The sequence below is a fragment of the Lonchura striata genome, chromosome 3 (assembly GCF_046129695.1).
Source record: "Lonchura striata isolate bLonStr1 chromosome 3, bLonStr1.mat, whole genome shotgun sequence".
Taxonomy (NCBI): Eukaryota; Metazoa; Chordata; class Aves; order Passeriformes; family Estrildidae; genus Lonchura; species Lonchura striata.
The window spans coordinates 85,501,241-85,521,130 of NC_134605.1; the positions used below are offsets into that span (position 1 = coordinate 85,501,241).

A 19,890-nucleotide genomic window follows, 5' to 3' on the forward strand; every position below is an offset into this window, starting at 1 on the left:
ATTATATGGTTCATTCCAGATGTGTAAGTGGGCCTGGACAAAAAAAAAAACCCTATAAACCAGACTTAATTAAGGATTGGATTTCACTTTTCTGATGCAGCCAAGGGGTATGCTTTTGATGCCTTAAGAAATATTTAATCCATAATTATGCGGAACCATAGTTTCCCCATCTTCCCCTATATTTCAGCTTCTTTTCTCTGAAGTTAAAATATGTATTAAAATGTCTTCATAACTTTGACAGTTGAGAAGTGCATTTGACAATGATTTACAGAAAACCTACTGGCATTAAGAACAAGAACACAAGTCAGGAAAAAATTAAAATAGAAGAAATACCCTTCATTATTAAAATAGTACAATGAGAACCCCCCCTGAAAATAGCTTCATCAACTTAATTTCTGCTTACATAACACTTAATAATGTTAACATGGTTAATTTAAAAACAAAAATATTTTTTAAAATATTAAAAACATCCTTATGTAAAAATAAATTTGGCATTCCTTTTCTTGCTGTTTTTCCTGAAATAAAATTTCTCCCACAGTACTGATCCCAGTTCCATTAATGACGTTGTCTTCTGCTGTGAGATTTGCGTATTTAGCACATAGTTGTTCTCTCCTGTGCTGCCTGTAGGATGCCACTGCTATATACCTCCACTCTAGGATCTCACTGGAAAGAATGAGCAAGAGAGAACTAGAAAGTCAGTGCAAATAAAACACCTCTGTTTTGCTGCTGACCATGGGAAGTTTGGTAGGTTTTTTTACTTAGACTGAAATTTTGAATTCACTAAGTCAGTGCATTATTTGGCATAAAACTAATTTGGGCCAGAATGTCACACCTGCCTTCTATGACCTCCCCTTAGCAGCTATTAGCTGTGAGTTAGGAGTGGTGGACACCTCAGTGAAGCCAGGATTTCACTCTAAACAGAAAGTATGGCAAATGCTTCCTGTCATCCTTGAAGGGAGCACAATTAAGAAATAAATATATCAGAAAGAGACTGCTTGCTTTGATTATGATATGCCTTTATCTGTTAAATAGTGTTATGATATCAGAAATCTTATTTCTGTGTACAAACTTAGACCATTCTCAACTCTTTCTGAATAACAAAGAAGGATTGAGGAGCTTTTGTTTTATTTCATCTGTTTTTTTTGCTACAAAGCACTGTGGTTTTGTGGTAGGTGGGCTTTTTGTTTGGTTGGTTTGATTCTTTTTCTGGAACCATTCCTGCTCATAGACATCAATTAGCAAGCAGAATGCTTGGACAGTGGAAGCTAACACAATGGCAGAGTTACACGATCAATACCATATAAAGCAGCAACGCAGCTACACTACTGCTACTTACCATTTCTTTCTGTTAAATCCCAACTTTTTTTAAGCCATCCCAGTGTGTGTGAAACTATTGTTACCTCCCTTAAAAAGTTTCAACTTCCCAAAATGCTGTATGCTGCTCAGTAAGGTTAACCCTGCAGTATTTGCTCCCATAAATAAAACCTTATATTTGATTTCACTGTATCACCTTTTTCCTGGGCAATCTTAACTGCCCTACAAAAATGGACATACCATTATTTCCTACTCAATCATTTTCACGTCAACAGCAAGCTGTTCACAATGTTTTCTAGCCGAGGAAAGCAAAGCCTTGCACTCAGTTTAATGATGTTTATCTCGCAGTAATGTGATAGTTTTGCAGCAAGCCAGCCATCTCCAAATTTTAAGGGAATGTTCTAAGTACATGTTGAGAGCATTATTTTTCTGACAGCTGGAAAACTGGAATGGGAAAAGCAGGATTGAAACAAATTTTGAAGTTGCTTAGCAATGCCTCATCTAACTTGTAACTGCTTATTTTTCAAAAATATTTGATTAGTCACTACTATCAAGTAGGATAGTATGCTACTATCATTCAGAGCTGCTTTCTCTCATGTGTGCTGAGACCCTGTTTGCAGACCTGCTTTACTTACAAAACCAGTCCAATTTTAGTGGCACATAATCATTTAAGTGAATACCTGCCATGCATCATTTCACAAAAAATATGTACATTTCTAGTGTTTTGCACTGAAAAATACTATCTGTATCACTTTTTTTTGTACCAAAAAAATAGGGACAGAATCCGGCAAATGAACTGAACACTTCTGTGACAAAGCAAAATAGTTGCTGGAATAAGGGAGGGAGAACAATCACTGGGATCTGCCAATATGAAGAAGAGATAGAGGATTGTACAAACTCCTATTGGTATGTCTGTCATGTAACAAATAAGAGACCAACAGAAACTGGAAGATGAAGATGAAAAGATCAACAGGACCATACTTATTATGATTTTCCATCTGTTCTTGAATTACCAGGTTAATCAGAGTTCATAATGAAAATGCTATAGGTACAAATATCGGGAAGAACATTTTAGGTAAGTTGGTCATACATTAATAGAAAATAATTATTTCTTGAATTTATAGTGAAGAAATAGCAGAGTTTAGGTAAGCTCTAGCTGTGCATATCTACAGTAATGGAAATTTTTATGATGGCACTGAATCATAGTCTTGAATGCTTTGGAAAGCAATGGTGCCATCAATAGTGACAGAGCTTGACAAAAAAAGCGAGATTTGGAACAATCCATTTCAGTTTTGAAAAACTGGATTTAAAACTGCTATATAGTTAACTTTAGAAAGATAAATAGTTCATCTATTACGCACCAAGTCCCGAAGTTCTTGCTGCGCTAAAGCTTGTGCGGAAATGGGAAATGTCTCCGAGTGACGCTCACCGGGTCCGGCTCGAGACCTGCACCGCGCGCGCCCTCTGCTGGACGAGAGCGGAAGATGCCCCGACTCGCCCAGCAAGGCTTCTGCCACTTTAACGGGATTCTTACACCTGAAATCGCAGCGCTTCCTGATTCTAGAGTGATTTTAAATTATTTATTTGAGTCACCGATTAAAAAATTGTGAGTTTCTATATCACTCTTCTTCTATTAATATCGTCTGTTTCCCTTATATCCTTCAATGATTATTCAACTGCAACCTAAAGAGAAAAGCAGTTTGCCTGCAGGAAATAATGAAACAAGAAGAGTACATTAAACTAAGTCCTTGTCAAAAACATAGAAGGAAAAGTATTACTGTAACATTCATCCGTCTCTGCTGTTTCCTTTACAGGGTACAGGCAACATTAAGTCTTAGTGGTAGTTTTAAACCTTAGAATTCCTTTAGGTCTTGTGGAATAAACATTATACAAGCCAAAACTTTCAATACTGAATCGAGACTCTGAGATTGCTCCTCACTATGCACATACACATGCCTGACTCTGCACAGCTGATTTAGAATCATAGAATGGTTTAGGTGTGAAGGAACCTTAGAGGTCATCTAGCTCCCATCATCCTGCCATGAACAGAGACACCTTGCACTAGATCAGGTTGCTCAAAGCTCCATCCAACCTGGTCTTGAGCACTGCCAGCATTGTGGCATCCACAACTTCTCTAGGAAACCTGTTCCAGTGCCAGAATCAGTTATTTTGACTCCATGTATTTAAAGTTTTTGTCTCAGGTTACAGGCAGTGTTTGTTTGCATCCATATTCACTGAAAACTAAGAGATAAATGATCCACATCATTATGGAGCATACATTTTAGATAGGACAGAAATGGCAGAAAATAGAATATTTTGCTCTTCTGTGAAGTCAGAATTACAGAGGTAACTACTACTAGGCCACTATTGATCAAAAAGTTCTTAATGATAAATCTTCACAGTCAGCAGCTATAATCCCATGCCATTCTTGTTCTCTAGGATATTTCTTTGTGCTACTGCCCTGCTATCCAACTCCTGTGTAATTGCTGAGGATAATGATTTCCTTTTCATTCTCCAAAATATTATCTTCTATCTAAATATAGTTGATGTGGCAGTGGCATTAATCACTATGTGTTCAGGTTAGAAATTGCTCTCAGCACATTTCTCATCCAACCTCATGCTCAGAATAGGGTCACAGTGAATACAGACCAGCTTGCTCAAGGTTTTATCAGTCAAATTTTATAAACCTTTAAGAATAGATGTTGCAAATCCTATCCGGGCTATTCCCTCCTCTGGTTAATTATCGTTACACCTTGTTTGCCTGTATATTCAGTCAGATCCTCCTATTTTAATGTATGTCCACTGTCACTTCTCCTACTGTACCCCACTGACTCCATTGTCTGGCCAGCCTCCCTGCCAGTCTGCTGTTCAGGTCCCACTGCCACCTCTTCTTTGGGCTGAACAAGCCCAGCTTCCTCCCCTCTCCACACAAAACAAGTACTACACAGTCCAACACCCTGATGACCCTCCCCTGAACCCACTCCAGTTTATCAGTCTGTTTCTTGAACTGAGAAAATTAGATTCATCAAATGTCTCTTTACATATGGAAGCATTAAGCCTACTTTTTTCCCTGTTTTGAAATAACAGGCAACTTCTTGTTCTCCTGGGCTTAAGGGCTATTTTGAGAGATGAGGCTCACCTGTTTGTACTGTTCATTATAAAAATAACCTCTTCTATGCTGCTAGACAGCTCTTGATGCCCAGTATTCTTTATGCAGTCCATATGTTGGGTTTAAATAATGTAGATGGCTTTGAATCAGTCTTCTGAGCCAGAAGAAATTCACCTTTATCATGAAGATTACCATCTAACTCCATCAAACTGACAAACCCCAGCCTTTGTTGATGTCCTAGAACAGGCATACTGAGCTGAACTATCTGAGAGATAGTAAGTGAAATGACTGAAAGACCGTATGGCTTCCTATACTGACATTTTAATGTCAACAGCAAACCTTTTAGAAAACAGGGAAAGCTTAACAATCTTCCCTTACAAATCCTGTTTGTTCTGGCAGTCCCCTGCTTAGGGGCCTTCTGAGCTGGAAGCTGCTTCCCTGTACTAGTGCTTAATACTGCTTGACAGACCTCTCATCCATGAATTTCTCTATTAAATTTTAACACATGCATACTTGGTATTCAAATCATCTTATGTTAAGAGTATCTTTTTGTTTAAATTTTATGAAGCACTCTCTTTTTAAGTCTGCTGATTGTTGATATATTTTGTGCACATTTTTTTTTATAGGAACATGGCTAATTGTTTTCTATTCTCTGTGCTTTGTGCCAGTCAGAACCTTTAAAATTCTATCACTTCTCCTTGAGCAGCATATTTTCCAAGGTGGTGATTCCAAATGACTTACTTTTTTCTTTGCACAAGAAGGTACTCCTTACTTTGCTCATACTTGTCATTCCCTGAACTATCAAAAATTCTGTGTAACTTTTTGACACTGACATCAAAGCAGCTCACTGTCCATGGAGCATAATGATGATTACACTATGCCTTTCCCAGCAGTATCAATACTTAGCTAAACCTAGTGACAGCTTTTCCATTAAATTAAGCAGGTCAGAATTTAATCTACTCTTTTGCTTACTTTCCATTGTATTTCTTCAGTGCATCCTGGGAAGATCTCCAAATATTTTCCTTCCAAGTTTATGCCTTGGTTCCAGTTTTCCCATGTACAAAAGACTAGCAGTATCTTTAATAATTTCAGACAAACATGCAGAAAACAGTACTGTAGGTGTTCTAATATGATAAAGGAGTCAGTTCATTGTTTGATTAGTGCTGTGATAAAAACGCTGTGGTATTCTTTTTTTTTCCTCTGAAAACTGCAGGCTGAAAGTTTCATGGGGAAAAAAAAAAATTCACACTCATTTTTGTTGTGGGAATGTTCACACACTTCTGTGGTGGATATTCACATTACTTTTGTTCTTAACACTTCATGCAGAACTATAATTTACATTCAGAAAAGCTTTTAATTATTGAGTTCAGAAAAAAAAAAAATGAAAGCCTTGAAGGCTTCAATTGTTTTTACAGCCCTTCTTAAAGAAAATAACCTACACTCTCTATGTCCTGGAAAAATTAATCACCTCTTCTGCCTTCAGACTCCTATTTTAAAATTCTGGTTTTGTTCAAGTAAGCAAACCAAGGAACCAAGAATAAAAAAAAAAGAACCTCCATAAACATTACCATGCAGTTGTTAGTAATTCATGAAAAGAAAACCACTCTAAATTTTTCCATTGTTCCATTGATTAATTCAAAATTTCTGACTCAACTTATTTTTATTTGCATGTTGTGATCTCTAGAAGGATGACCTCTATTCCAAAATAAATAAAAACTTAAAGAAAAAACCCGTTTACGCTTGTTCAATAGTACCACAACAAGAAAATACACACACATCTTAGTGCACAGATTAGCTATTGCTCTCCACCTTGTGACAGTTCTGGGCTTTCATTAAGAGTTTACTAGTCCCAAACTATGACAGCTTTTTCTTTACACGTTAGAAAGTCACAAGTTTTAGGGACTGGTCTGCATTTTAAGTACTTCAACTAATATATATATTGATTACACAAAGTTATAAAAATTATTTATATAAATTATTTTATTGAATTTATTATAAAACTGTTGTTGAAAAGGACATGCTAAATAAACAGAAAAAGTGAACTGATACTAAAGAAAGCCTATCTTTAGGCTCCAAAAATGGTGACTCAGCCTTTGACTTGGGCCACTCAAAAAAACGTGTGCCAGTGCTGATGTGTATGCTGGGGAGACTACCACTTTATGTCTACCCACTTCATGCATTTTTTTCCCTCAGTTCCACTAAATATTGAGAAAACCTTATTCTCAAACCAATGGAACCATTTATTTTCCTCATCATGACATCATTACTTCTTTTGAAAACTGTTTTCTTCCCTATCTTTACCCAAAATAAGAACTGAGATAATTTAAACCAAGTAGAAGTCAAACTGAAATTTTAATGTAAATGTTGAGTCCCTATTTTAATGTAAATGTTGAGTCACTGATAAAACCACTAATATTTTTATATAAGTATAAACTACTGATATTTAAAATGTTTAAAGGGAAAATGAGGTTTCTCTTGGTGAAAAAGAAATATAGACTGCACTAAATCAAAGAAATCTGAAAACATAGTCATGACTAAGGACTGTGAAACAAGGTAAAATTTTAGGATAAGGAAACAATACAAGCAGCAAAGATATGAAAATGGCATCACTTTGTTCTTTCTATATTAAAATAGCAATAAATGACACCCAAGTTTGTGGGTACAGCAGCAAATCAAACTCACAGAGTGAAAATTAACTATAAATGGCATTTATGAAGAAATCTAAAGCTGTGCTACTGGTTAAGTAAGACTAAGTAAGCACTGAAGTACAGTGATGGAAGAGAGGTGCATGACACACCAGTCTCAGAAATCTAGCTTGGTCTGCAGAAGTGGTAAATGAACTACAGCATCACATCAAACAAAAGACATTTCAAGAAGTTGCAGTCAATTTTATTCACAGAAGTTGAAGCACTTAAAAGAAATTTGCTACTATTCGCAATGGTTAATTGTGTGTACTTAGAGAGTACTAAGTCAAATGTGTTCTGTGCCATCAGGTTTACAGGTTTTACTGGATTCAGCCACATAATATAAAGAATAATTACAACTTCAAGTATAAGAACATAATATGTTTTGTCAAATATTGCTAAACCCAGTTTCACTATCTTCTCTTTTAACATGAGAAAAAAAAAGTAGAGTTAATAAGGGAACTTTAAATTATGGCATTGCCATTAGGCCACACACTTCCAGCCCCCTTCAAACTTGGGGGATTATCAAGTGGTGACACGAGCAGCTCAGTCAAGCGAGAAGGAGCACCTGCTCCCTGTTGGTATGTACACTATCCAGCTCAAGCATGATTCTAATCCCTTGTCCTCGTCAAAATGAAGATGGTGTCTTGTTTCATATACTTTAATTTCTATAATACCGATCATCTTCTTTTTCTGTCTTTTTACCATATGAATACTTTAGTAAAAGTAAATTCCACAAGTTATTAAATAGCACCTAAGACATTTTCTATAGTTTGGATTAATTTCCTATATACGTAAGAATTACTATAATGGTTCTGTTTAGGCAAAGATTTTATTTTGTAAACAATATAATTAAAGTTTATTTTAAAATTATGTACTTTATAACACAAAATTATTGTAATCCTTTTTTTTTTTTTTTTTTTGGAATTGTATAACCCATCCTGCGTGGGAAAGGAGAATGGTGTTTAGGGAAGTCTGGTGATATAATTCTTTATTTTTTCACACTGATTACTACCACCACAATGCCTATAAGGTTTTGTTGAGGAATACATAAATAGCATTCTCTTCAGACTTATTCTATTTTCATTCACACAGTATCTCAATGACTTGCTAAAATCCTCCCCGTTTTTTTATGTACAGTACAAATTTTTAAAGAGACAGTTCATTATTAGCTTGCAGTTATCAACCCCTGCTACAAACATGCCCAGAAAACCTTTACAGAAATCACTTTTTGAATTCTTCTCACTCTTGACTCCATACATGATTCCCTACACAAGTCCTTCTATCCACTACCACTCTTTAGTGCATTCACTGATCTTGCTGCACATGATGGCATCCTGATGAAAAGCTTTTATTAGCAAGAGCAAAGAAGTGTGAAAGAGCACAATACAAATTTCTATGTGTAGGCACAAAAAGAGGTACATCCACTACTGAAGTGTAGGAGAGAACAGCACAAGAGGGACAACTACTGAGATCTTTCTATACACCACGCTAGCTTAACCTGGCTGTTGGAAACACAGCACTGGTGCACAGCACTGCAGCCAACACTAGCACTGCTGATTATGAGGATCCCATGCACTCAGTGTGCCACCACACTAGCTTTCAGCTTGTAGTTGATCAATAACTTTGGTATTAATGATGCTACTTCACTAGCTGGCTCATACCACAACCATCTACCTTCTCTCAAGCACTAAATTTCTGCAGAAAAAAGTACATTTGTTCTTCTCACCTGCTCTTCTATTAGTATAGGGTGGAAATATTCTGTGGTAGTGACCAGTTGTCTCATTTCTTATTTCTTGACCCATGGTCTCACATTGATTAGTCTTACTGACCCACTGCCTTATGAAATTTTGTTCTGTCCTTGCTCATTTTCACTCCATGACATAACACTGCAATTGAGTAAAATGCAGGTAGACTTGGGACACTACATCCAGCCACCCTAGAAACTGTCTACAGTAACTGAGAAACACAAACACAGCCCTGATATGTGGATATTCTCAGTTCAGTCAAAGAAAGGAGATAATTTCTCCCAGGCTGAGCCTGGGAAACTTAAAGAAAATGATTAAAACAATTATTATCTCTCTTTCTGCTCATGTTGTTTATAGATATGATTCTCCAGAGTGTGCTATTCATAGTTCACCAATGTGTGAGAGGTTTTCACTTTGAGACCAATCAAGTCTCAGCTTATCAAGTTGAGTTATAAAAGACACACTACTTTCTATTAAATGCCTTCTTTCACCTTCTGAAGACTGGAGTCTTTCTTTCCATCCCTGACTCAACAGTGACACTGATATGCCAAGAAACATCTAACCAATGTATCTTCAAGCAAAGTGCTGTCAATAGACAATGTAAGTACTCAGGAATCTGATCTCCAATTTATCCATGAGCACCCTTTTACGTAAAGAGCTGTGTGAATACAGGCATGTTACAGAACAGTAACAATGGGTGAAATTTCCACCTCCTCACTAGAGCCAACGCATCAACTGAATACAATTTTTAAGACTTACGTTTATAGCACTTTTGTTGGCACAATGTGTACGGAAAAAGGTCATTACTTGAACATTTAAAGAAAAAACACTAACTTTGCCATTAAACGGAGGGTTTTTTTTGGTGTAGTTGACATCTGCAGTGTCCCACCCAATGGTAAAAAAAATTAAATTGATCCTCTAAGTTTTGTTTGTAGATAACTCCTCAGATAAAAATTTGGTAATTTTATTGAAATAAGGATAAAATAATTTGAATTTATAAACCCTGAATTTATGGAATAAGCAAAAACATTGAGAATGCTAGTGGTGACATGGTATTGAAAAAAAAACAAACACATTCAGATACCATAGTGGTAACATAAGAAAAACTTCAATTTTGCCTGCACTGTACTTAAAAGCATTACTTCTATTCCAATAAAAACCGAAGTTCTTCCTTTAAACAATGAATTACAGCAATCGTTTTACACACAGGGACGTGACACTTTTTACTGAAACCTTGAAAACCTTGCCCACTACCCAACTAAAACTAGGTTATCAACCATATTTACCAAAAAAGAATAGATCTGACAGAATTATAAGAATTTCTTTATTATTAGCATTTACTGCAAAAATATAGGAAGATTTTAGCAAAAGACTCAAAGATTGGATTTTTCTGTTAGTGGAAACTCTATAATATTGTGTGATTTTAAAAAATCTTTTTTAAACAATATTAATTCAGCTGTTTAGAATTAAAAAGATTTTTTTTTGGTCATGCTGAAGTACACTTAAGTCTTATTCACTATCTCAAGTTAAATATTCATGTTACCATTTGAGTCAAAGCAAAAAGAACTGTGGTAGTATAGAGCTATTTCTTTTTTTTTTTTTTTTTAATCTTAACAGCAGCGTTAATTCTTAAAGAGTTACAAGTTTGGTATATCAATATTTTATTGGTAAAGGTGTGCTGTACAAAACATAAAAACTTTATATACTCCAAGGGCAAGTTACTTCCCTTCCCTCTTGGGAATAGTATATTTTAATGTAGTTCTTCGAGGGTTTTAATTCTTCATGGGTTCTTAGGCAATTTTGAATTACAACATAAATATTTAATAGTAATGACATCCAGGAAAATATTTTCTGTGATAGAGATAATACACAATCATTAATAGTAAAATATACAAAAAAAAAAATCTAAACCTCCAACAACTAAAATGACATACACAATCTGCTTACTGACCTGTAACTAATTATAGTTTTATAGTATCTGCTGCTTTTCTTATCAAACTACAAGGTCACCTGGATTGTCATGAACTATGCACTTAGCTCATTGCCACTGCACAGCCACCTGCTTACTGTGCCTTCCATCACACCAAACAAGACACGGCACAAACACCTGCCCCTCCAGAATGAGCCTCCCAAAAAATACCACTTCTCCACCAGCAGACCCTTCCTTGCAATGCTACAAGCTCACCTAAAAAACTGCACCCATAACCAACCATCCAAGCACCTTGTGAATATTCACTTCATTTTGCTGCCACTTGCACTGTTCTCACAGTAACCTAATATATGGCACAGGTATTTGCCCCTGCAAGCAGCATTTCCCTCCATGAGTCAGCACAGCTCCTGCAGGTAGCTACCTGCAAGGTTTGCAAGCTCTCCAGAGCCCTCGTCAGCTGCATTATCACTTGTTTAATGAATGCTGCCACATACCAGTGCCTTTCACACTGCCCTGGAAACAAATTAAGAAATACAGCATGCATCTGCTTCTCTGAGCCAAAGCTTCCAATTCTCCTGTCCTCCCAAACACAGGACTCTTTCTTGCAAAAGCTGCAAGCCTATCCGAACTCCTGCTGCCCCAGTCACCCCACTCATAGCTTGTGAATGCTGTCACAACACTGAACAAACTGAAGCCCAGAAAACTTATCAGCCACTTTGTAACAAAGCTATTCCACCACATCAGAACTTGTCCAACTGAGCACATGTCTAAAATGCCCTAGATACATCTTGCAAGCACCACCATACACTATTGTCCCATATAAGTGGTCCCCCATACAAAGTCTTAGCAGGGGAAAAATCCAGTCTGGGTAAGGCTCTTCACTGCCCTTTCATCAACAGATCTCTCAAGGCTATGAGCCCACAAGGAGTCCTTCCACTTACCTTGACCTCACATTTGGTTCATGAACACTGTTGATACCAGGAGTTCCCATCACCCTGACTGACCTCACAGCACCTGGAAGTACATTCCTCCCAGGCTGAGCTCGCCCTGCTCAAATCAGTCTCTTCTCACAAGGCTACAAACAAGAGAGTCTGAATTTCAATCTCATCTTTCTTGGCACGAGTACACTTGTTATCACAGCAAATGGAAACATAGGAAACGAATCTGTTTCAGGACATGAATGTGGCCACCCCTGCCTGCTTAGGTCTCTGGGTCCCTTGTACCAAGGCTGAGGAACGAGCAAGGCTCTTAGACATTTCCAGCCCTGAGCTGCCTGCGCACCCAGCAGACACCCGGCACCGCAGCCCCCGCTCCAGACAGAGCCCCGGGCTGTCCCTGGGCACTCCTGCAGGCAGGCAAACCCCTTTGTACCCAAACTTACAGCCCGGAACTGACACGGGGGAGATTCAGATTAGATATGGGGAAAAATTTCACTGTTAGGGTGGTGAGGCATTGGAATAAGCTGTCCAGGGAGGTGGTGGAGTCCCCATCCCTGGGGATGCACCACGACGTGTCCGGATGTGGTGCTGGGTGATGCGCTTTCGTGGTTTAGGGGTTAGAGCGGCAAGTGCCGGGTGGACGGTCGGAATCGGCCACTTTAAGTCTCTCCCCACGTGATGGCTCCATGACTGCATGCATGCAGCACTTAGAGCAAAGTAGAGACTAAGATACGCGGTAGCACCTTGCAGATGAGGGTCTCCCACTCCCCGTGCCACCAAATCCAGTCGTGGGAGCGAGCTGCGCAAGGCACCGCCTAGCCCCGCACCCCTCCCGGCCACGGCTGCCGGGCACCGGGCAGGCGTCCCGAAGCGAGGCTTCCCACCGGGCCGCGATGCTGCCGAAGTTCGGCACTATTCGGGAGCACCGAGGTGCGGGGCTCCCGCACATCCTCCCCGCAGCCCCGCGGGACGGCCCCGGCCCGCCGGCACCGCCCGCACGCCTGCTTTAGGTACTTTTACAGCAAGAAGCAAAACCAAAAGGACTGAAAGTGCTTGATACTTCTTAGCGCACCTTTTGCCTTTCCTCAAACCCCCTTCCCCCCCTCCCGCTGTCCCTCGGTCAAGACCGAGAGCTGGCCTGTCTCAGCCTCCCGGCCCCAGGAGGGAAGGACAGGCAAACCCTTCTCGGGAGCAAGAGGAGCGCACAGCTCTTCATGGCCCCGATTCCCCCTCCCTGCCCCCGTTGGCTGCGCTGTGCCGCGGGCCGGGGCCGCCGGCTCCCGTCACTTCCGCCCCGGCAATCGCCGCTCTCCCGCCGGCAGCGCAGGCGCCGCGCGGCGTCAGGCGCGCGGGCGGTTGCCGCGGTGACGCGAGCCCGCCCCGCCTTAAGCGCCGCCTCGCCGGGCCGGCCGCGCTCCCGCTGACGGAGGCGAAGATGGCGGCGGCGGCGTCCGACCTGCTGACGGGCTGGTGCCTCTTCGGCCTGGCGCTGCTGGTGAGAGACGGCTCTCCCGCCCTGCGGCGCGCCCTCACGCCTCCCCTCCCCTGAGCCGGCTGCTGTCCTTTTCGGCCGCTCGCTGTTCCGGTGCTGGGCGTCCCGGCCGGTCTCCTCGCCCGTGCCCCCGAGCCTGCCCCGCCGCGAGTGCTGCCCCGCGGCTCCCGCGGGAGCCTCGGCGGTGGGGCCGCGGGGCAGAGCGGGGAGCGGGGAGCGGGGGCTGCCGGGTCCTTCTGCCCGGCGAGCCGCGCTGCTCGTGTTTCCGCGTGCTCCGGGTGTGAGCGCTGGCCGTGTTGCTCGGGCAGCTCTTAAGGGCGAGTGACTTTTGTGTGGTCAGTATAACCCTGGTGCCGAGTGTTAAGGTGAAAGGTATGCTATACCAGTCGTACGTACAGGGTCTAACATCAGTACCTACTTGCTAACACTGCTATATACAACTCCTAAGTATTTTTCCCCGTGTATTTCAGGCCATTTTAATTTTCTGCTGGATTTATGTGCGCAAGTATCAGAGTCGGCGGGAAAGTGAAGTGATTTCTACCATAACAGCAATTTTTGCCTTGGCCGTTGCTCTTATCACATCAGCACTCCTGCCAGTGGACATATTTTTGGTCTCATACATGAAAAACCAAAATGGTACATTTAAGGTATGGACTTTAAAAAATGTTAATTGCCTCTTCAGAACAAGCACTTGTGTTGCAAAAGGATGCTCCTGGGTTGTGAAAGTGTCTGAAACCAGTGCTAATACCTGTTTTAGTGACATGAGTTTTCTCAAAACTGCATACAAGTACTGTGCATAAAGCACTCATATCTTGTATTTGAACTAGATTTTAGTTTTGGCTTCTATGCGTTCTCAGATGTTCTACTCTTTTCCAAGTGCTTGTTCCTTCTCTTGTGCATAAGAGTGAATGTACTGTCCCGAAGATATAAACAAATGGCTTAAGTGTTGCTTTTTAGTTCATCATGATGGGGCATTGTAGAATAAAATTTGTTGCCTTTTGTTCAAAAATAGACTGTATTGCCCCTTTGTAATTTAGGATTATTTTAATTGTCTTTTCTGTCAGCAAGAAAAATTAGTACTGGAACATTTAAAGATTTATTGTGGTAATCTACCTGCAATGTAAAGCCTGAATTAACAAGCGTTTTGAAAGCTGCAGAAACTCTTGGCAGAGGGGAATGCAGTAGTAATATCTCTATTTGGCTGATAAAGCCTTAGCTGAATTACTGCATTTATAAACTGTAGGGGGTTGCTATGCAAAATGAGTTCCTAATTAGATGAGTGTTTGCTGTCATCTGCTCTTAAGTATTTCTGGAAGAGATCTTCCCAATGCTTCAAATATTACTTGAATTTTCAAGAAGAATTCTTGAAGGTATTGGCTCTGCGTCTTTGTGGGGACATTGTGTGTAACAAGAAGTCATACTGGAGCATGTAGTTAATTTGAGTAGCAACTTACTTGGGTTTGGAGGTTAACTGGATCTCTTGTAAAAGTTATGATCCTGAAACAAATGATGGAGTGGGAGAAGGGTGAATGCCTGCACACCGGACTGTATTCCCTTCCAGCCCTACTTCCAAAGGAAGATATAGGTCTTGCCAGATCTGTGTAATGCTTCAAAACTAGCTTGCAGCTAGTGCAGTGCTTTTTGGTTGGTGCTTATATAAATGCAAGTAATGAGAAACCTTTAGAATTGAGCTGTGATGTGTTTTTTGTCATCTTTATTGCTCAGGGTTAATAAATTAAGCTGTTGCTCAATGTTATTCTGAGAAGTTTGTGTTTTTTAGATCTTGCTTGTTTGGAATTAAAGTCATTATAGAAGATGGAAGAGAACTTTCATATGTCAGGGTTCTAGCAATTCAATGAAAATAATAGTCTTAAATACATTGAGCCTAAGTATCTAGAGAAATAACCATGATGCAATGGGGTCCAGCTGAAAAATGCACATTGGGGGGACTAAGCAGAATTCACTGTTGCAAAGGACACCTTTTTGCTAATGTATACTTTGCCTGATTAGAAACAAACCTGTGAGAACAGGTCATCAAAGGTGGTTATGCAGTCACTACAAATTTAGTTAAGGAAATACAATTACTAGAAGAAAAACTACTTATAATGCTGTTTTTCATTAACTGATCTCCTTGTTAATGGACACATACTGTGATATATGGGGCGGTGGGTAGATGCTATTTAAAAATTGTAATGAGAGCAAACCTTCATGCTTGTGATAAAGACTTTTTGTCAAGTACTTTTTTGCCTATGCTTTTGAGGCTTCTTTGTCCTGCTTAGATCCTAATGTTTGTAGATACTTCTCATGGCTTGTTGAAATACAGTTGCTCCATATTGCCTTAAAGAAGCATTCTTCTGTGTCTTTTAAGTCTCAGCTGAATTGAGTTTCCAGCTTTGCAGAAATAACATGAGATCTACTGACATTAATGCATTTGATCCAAACATAGGTGTTGAAATTATAGTATAGAAATAGTAATTTGGCCTTCTAAGTTGAGTGAATTTGAAATCAGTCAGCACCTACAAACCTATAGGTAAAAACAGCTTTATGGATTCAGTAATTTCAGTTCAGGGCTAATGCTGAGGTAGGAGGCTGACAACATCTTAAAATGAGGCACAAGATGTCCTGCACAGGACTGGGAGTGGTGGTCCTGATGGATCCTGATGGTCCCTTTCAATTTAGTATTTTGTATTATTCTGTGGTCTTCATGAGTTGTTAAAGCTTTTAAACTGCCCTTCTTTCCTGCCATTGCTTCGCAAGTAGGCTAGACTGAATTGTGTTTAGAATATTTCCTGAAGATTACAGGACCGTTCTTTCAAGCCCAACACTTCCAAGATCCTATAAATGATGCTGGGGTCTGAAGGACTGTGACTGGCAAGAAACCTTTGTGTCTTTGGATGGGCAGAGTAAGTTAAGTCTTTAATCTTGGTGACTTTTTGAGGGAGATCCAGGTAGCAGATGTGGATGCTATTCTCTATAGATAAATTAGTAGTTAATAAAAAAACTCCAACCGGATGATTTCAGAGCTGATGCCAAAAGAGTAGTGGCACTTCCCAGATTCTAAGTAAAAAATTTTTTCTTCTACTTCCCAGCTGTAATTCCTGGTATCAATGTTAAAAGTTATGAGAAACAAGGGTGCTCAACTTGAAAGAGGTACTATATGTGAACTTTCAGTTCATTTTTTAATGTATCTGACCCTACTGTCAACTTGTAAATATAGCTGAGGGTATACAAGGTGAATAAGCTTGTAGCAAACCTGGAGAATCACGTTACACTAACAGCAGAGGTTAAATTGAAGGCTTTGATGGTTCAATGTTCTCATTGTGAATTTTGTGTGTGTTCTGTGACAAGGGAAGATGGTATGTCCTGGCTACAAAGATTGACTAAACTGTAATACCCAAGCAGAGTATCTTTTTCTGAAGCTTGTGAATATTATGTTTCTTCCTGGAGGAATTCACTTTAAAGTGTTGTGTAGCCCTTTTCCATGATGTATTCTGAAGTGCCTTCCTTGACAAGGGCTGTATGCTATGTCTCAGTCAGCCTTTGTTACCTTGAGGCTTTGTTCATTTCAACAGGACTGTTAAGATACTGTTCATACATCTTTCAATTACTACAAATTATCATTTATGGTAAAAGTGGCTTGTAGCATTTAGCACATAATGGTGTATCTCCCCATATTTTAAAACTTACCAAATATTATCTTAAAGTTTTTATACTCAGTGAATTGAGCAGGTTTGGTATTGGTAAGTTTTGCATAGTAGAATTCACTGTAATACCTTTTCTGGAGGGTGGGATTACTTTGATTCCTCGTACTGTTAAGTAGGAAAGGAGGATTTTGGTTTAATGATAATAAAAAACTTGAGTATTACCTTGCAAGTGAAGTCCTGATAATGTTCAACAGAACCACTGCAGCTTGAAGGTTTTGACTGTGAGCAATGTCAGTGCTTTAGTTTATTTCAAAGAACTTCGAATGATTCCAGTTGCATCTGATCTGTTTGATCTGAAAACTTACAACTAACACATAGGAAAAGAAAACCTTGCCATAGCTTAAAAACGTAATGTTGCTGCTGGAACCCAAGTTTTCTGAGTTTGACCTACAAGTCTCATAAATATTTAAAGCATAGCTGATGCAGTCCTGCAGCAGGAAGACTGCTTGAAACAAGGGTGTTCGCATCCATTGTACTGTCATTTTCCTACTGTTTTAGCAGAAGGCAGGGAAGGTGATGAAACCTTTCATTTTCTCTTTGAAATGTATGAATTCTTGCTACTATATTAAGTTAAAAGCCAGCTGCATTTCTTTCAGTCTGGTTAAGATTGAATGCTCACAAGCCTTGGGTGTCTGCATGAGCTGTTAAAAGCCAGTTGTCCTCTTAATGATTCAAATAGTAGCATCTGCTTAATGGGAGGTACTTTTTGCAGACCATTTAAAGTTTTTTTGCATCTTGGGAGGGTAAGAGGGGAACAACTCATTATGTAGCTGTTCAGAATACAAAACCACTAGAAATGTCCAGGGTTTTTATTTTCAGAAAGGTGCTAATGGAGAAGTTATTATTGACTGAGACCATGCCGTCTTCCTGAGTAAGAATTACTACTTATGAGGCAATAATACTTGGCCAAAACATTGTTGCTAGGCAGATGGGGCTGAGATGTGCATGTTTCTGGATGCTACTTTCCGACTGGTAGTCAAAATCCTTGTGCTGTCCCATTTTGGAGGTAACAGGCTGGAAGATCTGAGATCTGGATAGGAAATTTCTTCATAACTAACCATGCTATGACTCCAGTCTTTCATACTGCATCTTCCTTTTGTTGCCTAAGCTTTGGGAGAGGCTAAGCAGAATGAGTGCTTCATCTACATTTGATGAAACATCACAAATACTGAGACCTGTAATGTTGCATAACTTTAAGCTTTAAGGGACATTTGTAGATAATGGGAGCTAGCTTCCCTGGGTACTCATGAAAGTCTTACAGCAGTGACAGTAAAAATGTCAAATTTAATGAAAAAAGAATGAAATTCATGGCTGTTCCTCACCAAAAACTGTGGAAAGTCAGATTAATTTACAATGGTTTTATGTGGGGAAGTTATTGGTATATTTTGAATAATACTGTTCTGTTAAAATATGTTAACATGAGTCACTAACTGGACAGAGTTGCTGGGAGAAGAAAGACTACTCAATGATTAATGTAGGAGCAAGTGCTCATTGTAACTAATTTTCCATGAATTTGATTATAAAATTAATCTTCTAAGGGAGCTTTGCTTTGGATTTAGCATTTAGGTAAGCTTTAAGTGTCTTAAGCTGCTTTTTACATCTTTACTTACATAGCAACGTTTTACTAGCATATGTACTTTTTACATGTTTTATTAATGTGATCTAGGTTACAAAATACTCAAGCATAATAGTTTAATCTGGATCATCATGCTCATAGCATGTATCATTGCAATTTGTGGTTTCCCTTGTCTCTCAGTTCAATGCATTGGTACAGGTATTTTAAAGGTGCTACATGTTTGCTAAACTGCATGGAACAAAATGAAGAACAGCATAACAGTGCAGAATGCCTGATTTCTGCAGGTCCTAAGAGAATTTATGGTTCCATTTTCACACCTTAAACTGTTTGTTGAAGGCAGTATGAGTTTTCACCTCCCTAATCTATTGTGCTTCTAAGCCATTTGCTGTATATACTGTAAGCTTGGGTTGTAATTAATGGAAAAGAAAAAGACTAGCTCTAGGATGCTGTCCAGATGAGTTCTCAGCTGAGTCCTGATGTGCTAGTTGAGTAAATTCTTATACCTGGCAGCTTAGTATGTCGCCAGAGATGCTAAGACTGTCAGAGCTCTGATACTCATTAGGTAGCAGCACTTGCTTTTGACAAGGCAGTGCTGCTCTCACTAGCCTTTGAAACAGCTCAGATGAACTGGTTACTGCCTTTGAGTTGCTGATGGTGTGTGCATATGGATAATTTGCCAGTTAGAATTTTGCTTTTTAGTTTGTTTAAATGTGGGGCTTCAGCAGCTGACTGAAAGCTGACATAATAATTATGATATACCATTGAATTTGCTTGCATTACAAATCCTTCTTATGCAGAGTAATGCAAAGTTTATATTCTGAGGCAGATGTAAGTAATGGTGAAATGCACACATTTGCAATTTGAGTTTGTTTAGTGTAATGTAGCAGCTCACTATTTTAATATGGTGTAGTGTATGTTTCCTAGTATAATACTCGGATCCTGTATGCACCTTAATTTGAAAAGCAAAATAAAAAGCAATTGCAATGTTTGAAGTTCTACATCTGTATTGGGTTAAAAGTGCTTTTCTGTAGCTGAAGGAGAAGCAGTTCTTGGGCAGCTAAGCCGTGTTGTATTTATTACTAGCTACCTCTTCTATACAGTGGGTGTGCCTCTTAAACTCTGGGTCTCACTGCTGCTTTTCTTGCTTGTTCTTGGTTTTTGTGCATTTTAAATGTTTCCATTGCTCATAGGACAGATCTTTTTTCTGGTAGCTACTTGGAATCAAGTAATGCACAGTCCATTTCAGTTTTGGTTTTCCCTTAGGCTTGATTAAAGAAAGCATTTTCTTAATATTTAACATGTGGCAACTTAAATGTATCTGTTCCTTACTTATTGTAATCAATTCTTTTGTGGTGTATTTTAATCCAAATGTCTAGAAATTTCTTTTTCAAAATG

General features: G+C 39.3%; 1 protein-coding gene across 2 annotated transcripts in view; it reads left to right on the forward strand.

Annotated features, from left to right (window-relative positions):
- The first annotated feature begins 13,088 nt into the window (after window positions 1–13,088).
- Window positions 13,089–19,890, forward strand: part of LMBRD1 (LMBR1 domain containing 1) — a 66,142-nt gene continuing 59,340 nt past the window's right edge. For both annotated transcript variants that reach the window (XM_021530149.2, XM_021530150.2), the window contains exons 1-2: window positions 13,089–13,218; window positions 13,686–13,862. In XM_021530149.2, the coding sequence (XP_021385824.2) occupies window positions 13,159–13,218; window positions 13,686–13,862 (237 nt within the window). In that variant the 5' untranslated portion in view covers window positions 13,089–13,158. The remainder of the gene's footprint in view (window positions 13,219–13,685; window positions 13,863–19,890) is intronic.